General features: G+C 51.9%; 1 protein-coding gene across 1 annotated transcript; it reads right to left on the reverse strand.

Annotated features, from left to right (window-relative positions):
* Window positions 1-734: 734 nt before the first annotated feature.
* On the reverse strand, window positions 735-5696 carry LOC149325971 (uncharacterized). The gene is made up of 3 exons (XM_089564437.1): window positions 3891-5696; window positions 1755-2099; window positions 735-869 (listed from the first exon to the last, which is right to left on the reverse strand). Exons 1-3 carry the CDS (start codon window positions 5460-5462, stop codon window positions 735-737), a joined length of 2052 nt encoding a protein of 683 aa, XP_089420563.1. The 5' UTR covers window positions 5463-5696.
* Window positions 5697-7423: the final 1727 nt, after the last annotated feature.

A 7423-nucleotide genomic window follows, 5' to 3' on the forward strand; every position in this document is an offset into this window, starting at 1 on the left:
ACTCACTCACTCCCGAGAGATCACACCGCCGTCACGCGCTGGGAGAGGGGGGAACGATGCCATCACCGTAGCGCAGACGCCGGAATGTCCATGAGCGGCGTTCCCGCGCATTACGAACGCGCGTTCACACTCGGTGTAGGGGAAACGCTCGCTCAACCGGGCAGACGGACGCGGCTTCCGTGGCACTCCAGGCGCTCACCCAACGCGCGTCTCGGGGTTTGTCGGCGTTTCGCTGCTGCCATGTCGTTGTCTTCCCCAGGACGAAGGCGAGACGTAACAGACTACCCCGCCGGGGGAAGGAGATCCCGATGGACAGGGGACAGCATCCGCTGTCCGGAGGGATGTCGCTTGAGGCTGGTCTCAACCGGAGTCGGTTCTCTCTCGGCGGTTCTGGAGCTCAGAGCACCCCGAAGTCTTCCTTTGCAGGTGCAGGTTCCCAAAGGGCACTGCTAAGTGACTCGTGCTCCGCTAGCGTTAGAACCACGCCGAAAACCCAACCGCTCAGTCCGCAAGCACGACACAATCCCCACTAAGCAATGCCAGGCTCTTTCCTTCTTACAAAGCCAATTAATCCCTGGGAGTAGTTCTGCAGCACTGAGAAAATGCCCACAAATCGGCACATTACACCACAAAGCGCATCTCAATTTAAAACAATATACAAAACCAATTGGTTCAAAATCCTACATCACGAAGAAAAATACCAGCAAACCGCAAATATGATGCTGACTCTTGCGCTAGGGACCTCGACTTAAGCCATCGGCGTTACCGTTGAGACTACCCTTTTTGTAGCGCACCTCAAAAGAATATTGTTGCAATGAGAGGCTCCAGCGCAGGAGGCGGCCATTTTTGGAAGAGGTTGTTTGCAGCCACTGGAGAGGGCAATGATCCGTCTCTATGATAAACCTCGAGCCGGCAAGGTAGCACGACAATTTCTGAACGGCCCATACGAGACACGCGCACTCTTTCTCGGTGGCGCTGTACGCCTGCTCACGACTGGTCAGTTTACGACTAGCATACAGGACAGGGTGCTCCTCTTCTCCATTTTCCTTTTGGCACAAAACAACGCCCATGCCGCGTTCGCTAGCATCGCACTGAACCACGAAACATTTAGTGTAGTCAGGGGATCGTAGCACGGGCTGACTTGTTAGAGCGCTCTTTAGGGTGCTAAAGGCCTTTTCTTTCTTTTCGTCCCAGACGACTGTTTGTGGCTCTGTTTTTCTGAGAGCATCCGTCAGGGGACTCGCGATATCAGAATACCTGGGAATGTACCTCTGATAGTAGCCGGCGACACCCAAGAAAGACCTGATATCAGTCTTCGTGCGCGGCTGCGGGAACTCTCGTATCGCGGCAACCTTTATTTCAGAAGGGCGGCGACGGCCCTGACCAATCACGTGACCGAGGTAGACAACCTCGGCCTGTGCCAACTGGCACTTGGGAGCCTTTACCGTCAAGCTCGCCTCGCGCAGGCGGGTTAGAACCGCACGCAAGTGGGCCTTATGTTCAGGCCAGGATGCGGAGAATATGGCTACGTCGTCTAAATACGGCAAAGCGAACATTTCCTGCCCTCGCAAAACTTTGTCCATGAGGCTAGAAAAGCAGTACGGCGCATTCTTCAAACCGAAACGCAAAACTTTAGGACGGAATGTTCCCATAGGTGAAATGAACGCCGCGTATCTACTAGCCTGCTCTGTAAGGGGAACCTGCCAGTAACCCCTGACCAGATCTAGTGTGGAGATAAACTGAGCGTTACTAACCTTCTCGATGCGCTCCTCGATGTTTGGGATCCGATAAATTTGATCCTTAGTGATGGAATTAAGCTTGCGGTAATCGACGCAAGGGCGAGGGTCCTTGCCCGGTACCTCGACTAAAATCAAAGGGGAGGTATAATCACTCTCACAAGCCTCAATAACATCCAGCTCCAGCATTTTCTTTACCTCAGCTTCCATAATCTCGCGCTGGCGCGGCGGCACCCGGTACGCCTTGGAACGTACTGGCTCTGCCGAGGTAAGTTCAATGTCATGAGTAAGCACGGACGTCCTACCAGGCCTATCAGAGAACAGACCTCGAAACTCTCGCAGGAGCTCGTGCAACTCGGCTTTCTGCTCAGGCGACAGCGGTGCTTTCGATATCAAGTCATTAATTACTCGTTCAGTGCCTTCCCTGTTCGTCACTGAACCCAATCCCGGGAGCTCGACCGCAAGCTCTTCGGGAGCGTTTACCATCATACACACCACTGCTTCCCTTTGTCTATATGGTTTGAGCACATTACAGTGATAAACCTCCTGGACTTTACGCTTTCCTGGTAGCTTCACCACGTAATTAACGTCTGATAATTTTTCCACAATCTGTGCCGGACCCTCCCACTGCACATCGAGCTTGTTTTTCAGCGATGTGCGTAAAATCAATACCTCATCGCCAACCTCAATACGACGGGCCCTAGCTGTCCGATCATAGTAAAGTTTGGCCCTCTGCTGCGCTTTGGACATTGCTTCACCTGACAACTCCTGCGCCCTTTTTAACCGTTCGAGTAACCGAAGCACGTAGTCCACCACGACTGGGTCATCACCCCGGCCTTCCCACGATTCTCGAAGCATGCGGAGCGGAGATAGCAAAGTGCGACCGTACACAAGCTCCGCTGGCGAAAAGCCGGTAGCCTCATGGGGCGCGGTTCTTAATGCAAACATCGCTGCAGGCAGGCACAGCTCTCAGTCTGTTTTACTCTCAAAACACAATGCTCTCAACACACGCTTCATGACGGAGTGGAGCTTTTCAACGGAGTTCGACTGAGGATGGTACACGAAGCTATGTAAAAGCTTTATCCCACACCTTTCCAGAAAGGCCGTGGTCACAGCGCTTGTAAACACCGTGCCCTGATCTGACTAAATTACCGCAGGAAAACCAACCCGTGCGAATATGGACAGTAGTGCATTAACAACCTCAACCGAGCTGAGTTCTTTAAGCGGGACTGCCTCGGGGAACTTGGTCGCTGGGCAGATCACAGTCAAAATGTGTTTGTGCCCTGAGGTTGTTACCTGCAGGGGTCCCACTATGTCAATAACGAGCCGTCTAAAGGGCTCCGTAATGATAGGCACCAACTTCAACGGTGCTCGCGCCTTGTCCCCCGGTTTTCCCACACGCTGACAGGTGTCACAAGTCCTTACGAACTGCTCTGCGTCACGAAAACACCCCGGCCAATAGTATTCTTGCAGCAGTCGGTTCTTAGTCTTTTTAACTCCTAGGTGCCCGGACCACGAACCTCCATGCGACAGGCGCAACAGATCCTGACGGTAGCACTGAGGAACGACCAGCTGATCGAACTCTACTCCCCTACGGTCTAGATACCTCCGGTACAGGACACCTCTTCTTTCTACAAAACGTACCCTTTTCTGTGCGCCGCCGCGGTGGCTCAGCGGTTATGGTGCTCGGCTGCTGACCCAAAAGACGCGGGTTCGATCCCGGCCGCGGCGGCTAGAATTTCTTTGGAGGAGAAATTCTAGAGGCCCGTGTACTGTGCGATGTCAGTGCACGTTAAAGAACCCCAGGTGGTCGAAATTTCCGGAGCCCTCCACTACGGCGTCTCTCATAGCCTTAGTTGCTTTGGGACGTTAAACCCCATAAACCAAACCAAACCTTTTCTGTGCGATCCCTTCTCTTACATTGCAGCGGATATTCTCTAGGCTGCGGTCATTTTTTTGCTCGGCTATCAGATCAGAACTGCAGACTTTTAACAACCTATCAAGTCCATCTGACGTCGGTGCGATGAGCAGGTTTGCCGATAGCTCCTCTAGTGTTCCCGGGTCCGGGATTCTCTCTAGCTTATCCGATGCCTTCAATGATTCAGGCTCCCTTCTGCCCTGTGCGGATATGCTCTGAACCTCAGTGGGCTGTACCTCCGACCCTTTCTCCCTGTTCGGCAACGTCGCCTCCGCAACTACCGCCTTTGCAGCAAGCTCCCGAGCCCTCGATCTGGTCAAGGCCTGAACGCTACCCTCACCAAACACGAGTCCCTTTTCGCGCAGGAGATGATCGGACCTGTTTGAAAATAGGTACGGATACTGAGGGTGGAGCATAGATGACACCGCGGCCTCTGTCTCAAGTGCGCCGAAAGGTCCTTCAATACGCACTTTTGCTACGGGCAGACACACGCTATGTGCTTCCACGGCTTTCTTGATCCATGCGCACTCGCCCGTGAACAAATCGGGTTCTACGAAAGAGGGGTGAACCACACCCATCGTCGCCGCGGAATCACGAAGCACTCGGCACTCTTTCCCGTTCACGAGGAGGTCTCGCATGTACGGCTCCAGAAGCTTCATGTTCTCGTCATTACTGCATACTGACAAAAATACGAGCTTAGTTTTCGCTTCGGGACATTGCGCCGAAAAGTGTCCCCGCTTCTGGCAAGTATAACACACGCGCGTTTGCCGTGCCTCGAACCTCTTCCTGCGTTCGTTGTCGGCTGCCGCCGTCTCTGTGCGCTCGGTCGGATCATTTTTACTCGCATCCGCACCACGTTTGCCCTCCTTCGGTCTGATGGGCGTGAACTTCGGCCTCTCAAACTTCGAGCCGAATTCACCCCTTTGACCGTCCCTGGCTCCGCGAGCCCGACGAGTCACAAACTCCTCTGCTTGCTCAGCGGCTCTCGCCACGGTACTAACGTCTGGCCTGTCCAAGACCCAGTACCGCACGTTTTCCGGTAATCGTCTATAAAATTGGTCCAGCCCGAAACACTGCAAAACTTTCTCGTGATTGCCAAACGCTTTCTCTTCTTTAAGCCATTCCTGCATGTTTGACATAAGCTTGTAGGCGAAATCCGGATATGACTCGTTTTTGTCTTTCTCAGTTTCGCGAAACTTCCGACGGAACGGTTCTGCTGACAGCCTGTACTTTTTAAGCAGACTCAATTTCACAAGACCGTAATCCTCCGCCTCCTCTTTCTTCAGGCGAGCGATTACGTCGGCCGCCTCAGCGGGTAACAAAGTGAGCAAACGCCGTGGCCACGTTTCCCGAGAAAACCCCTGCTGCTCGCACGTTCGCTCGAAGTGAACAAGGAAGAAACCAATGTCGTCTCCAGTCTGAAACGACCGCATTAAGTCAGTCATTTTGTACGATACCCGCTCTCCTGCACCGTGTGCCTGACTTGACCTACGAGCGCGTTCCATCTCTATGTCGAGACGCTTCATTTCCAAAGCGTACTGACGCTCGCGTTCCTCTTTCTCTTGTTTTTCTTTACGTTCAAGTTCCTCTTTCTCTTGTTTTTCTTTACGTTCAAGTTCCTCTTGTTCTCTTTTTGCCAATTCCCTCTCCTCAATGGTCTCAAGGCATTCCGCAAGCTCGTCATCTTCAGCCTCTAACGCAAGAATAGCCTTCAGCAGTTCTGGTTTTCTGAGTTTGTCTGATACCTCCAGACCCAACTCTTTCGCAAGCTCCAGTAACTTTGGTTTGCGCAGTGTCTTCAAATCCATGGCCGCTCCGAGTGCTGCCTTCTCTACTGCCCGCTATTGTCTTGCTGCAACTAACCCAGCAGCAACGACAACCCAATTACCAGCTCTGTTCCTGACACTAACAAAAGCCTGGTAAAACTCAGCAGAAGAACGTCCCGCACTCACCAAACCTCGCAGCCAAGAATCCAGCGCAGTCGGTCCGCTGCAGGCAACCAGTCAACACACAGGGCTCGTTGCATTGCCCCCGACTCGCCGTTCTGCTGCTCAGAGTCCCGTTGTCCGCAACCCTCCGCTGGCGTCCGATGTTTCGCGTCCCACCGCTGCCAACCAGTTTGTTACAGACGAGGTAGCATGGTCGTGTGCCGGAGAGAGAATTGAGGGACGTCTGAGACGAGGCTGCTGGAAAAAGACAATGAAAGAGGACCTTATACAGGAATTTACATATTTACAAGTTAGCTGCAGGAACGCTGCATCACGACTGCTCATCAGGAGATCATTCGATGACAAAAAGCTCCTCGGCCGTGCCGCTGCCGGGGTTTTTAAGAGTTCCCTTCCCTAGGGAGCCTAGATGGGGGCCGGGCCTGCAGGGGAAGGAAGTTCTCACTGGCACCAATCACAGACACACACGCACTCACTCACTCCCGAGAGATCACACCGCCGTCACGCGCTGGGAGAGGGGGGAACGATGCCATCACCGTAGCGCAGACGCCGGAATGTCCATGAGCGGCATTCCCGCGCATTACGAACGCGCGTTCACACTCGGTGTAGGGGAAACGCTCGCTCAACCGGGCAGAAGGACGCGGCTTCCGTGGCAATCCAGGCGCTCACCCAACGCGCGTCTCGGGGTTTGTCGGCGTTTCGCTGCTGCCATGTCGTTGTCTTCCCCAGGACGAAGGCGAGACGTAACACTATGTATATGGAATGTTCAGTCCACGTTCACAATGCAGTTCAGCTGCAGAGTTATTCCTTCCATAGTTTCTTGCATTTTTGTTTTTCGGCGTTGTTAGTATTAGTGGCGAAGATGGCGTAATGATCAGCGAGAAGGGCTCTTTTTTGTTGTTAAAATGGAGCAAAGATAGGAGTGAAATTTGTTCGGGATTTTCGTTAGATCGCATCTTCAGTTAACATAAAATTACTGCTTCAATAATATCGCTCGTTCATCCGATTTTGATTTATTAACTTGTATGCATGTTAACCTGAACCCTTTTTGTTATTCGTCTGGTATCGCTAATATTCCAGTTAAGACTCGAGCGACTGTAACGATCAACGCACTGTTGAGGGGATTCTTGGTGGGTGGAAGGTACGATTTGCCTCGTCTCTGAGTCTCATGAGACAGCGTAGTTCTGATTTTGTGTAACAGTATGTCGTTTTATTTGCTCAGGAACATGTGCCACAACGAGGGGTTATTCGAAAAGCAGTGCATGTTATTCGAAATTGCACGGAGGGAATTAGGCGCCGTGGTGTTTATCGTACACCAATTAGAAAATGAAGAACAGCGCTAAATAATAGACCTTAAGCTTGGTGTGAAGCAAAACGGTTCCTTTTAAAGCTTTTATTACTGCTTTAATAAAAGGTTAACCATAAGCCGAAATCATAAGCGAAATAATTTTCATGCCTCTGGTGTGTTTGTTAGAGTGAAGCGCTAAAATATTGATTGCGTTCATAGCAGCGATTGGTCAGAGGAGTAACACAACACTGATCATGCCGTCTGTGTTTGCTGACTTACTCCTTTTTTAAAATGATATCCAATCATGTGTATGGAAGCGCATGTATCCAATGTTAGGGATTATTTTGATCGTTAGCAGCCAAGAGCATGTTTGCATGCGTGATGGTTGTTGTGGCCGATCGCGGCCAATGCACCTTTTTCCAGTAATGTTCTGCGCATCCGCCAAGCCTCCTCGTCCGCCATTCTTGCCGACTATGTCAGGTGGAAATGGGCAGAAAATTTCTGTACGTGTTCTTCCAAGAAAGAGCTTCTGGTC

This window comes from Amblyomma mixtum, chromosome 10 (assembly GCF_055824585.1).
Source record: "Amblyomma mixtum isolate Tamu chromosome 10, ASM5582458v1, whole genome shotgun sequence".
Taxonomy (NCBI): domain Eukaryota; kingdom Metazoa; phylum Arthropoda; class Arachnida; order Ixodida; family Ixodidae; genus Amblyomma; species Amblyomma mixtum.

Coding starts and splice junctions, on each gene's coding strand:
- LOC149325971 (XM_089564437.1), bottom strand. CDS start 5,462: ATGGATTTGAAGACACTGCGCAAACCAAAGTTACTGGAGCTTGCGAAA. Junction 2,100..3,890: donor ACAGGGAGAAAGGGTCGGAG/GTACAGCCCACT, acceptor TCGCCTGAGCAG/AAAGCCGAGTTGCACGAGCT. Junction 870..1,754: donor TCGAGGAGCGCATCGAGAAG/GTTAGTAACGCT, acceptor TGCCCTCTCCAG/TGGCTGCAAACAACCTCTTC.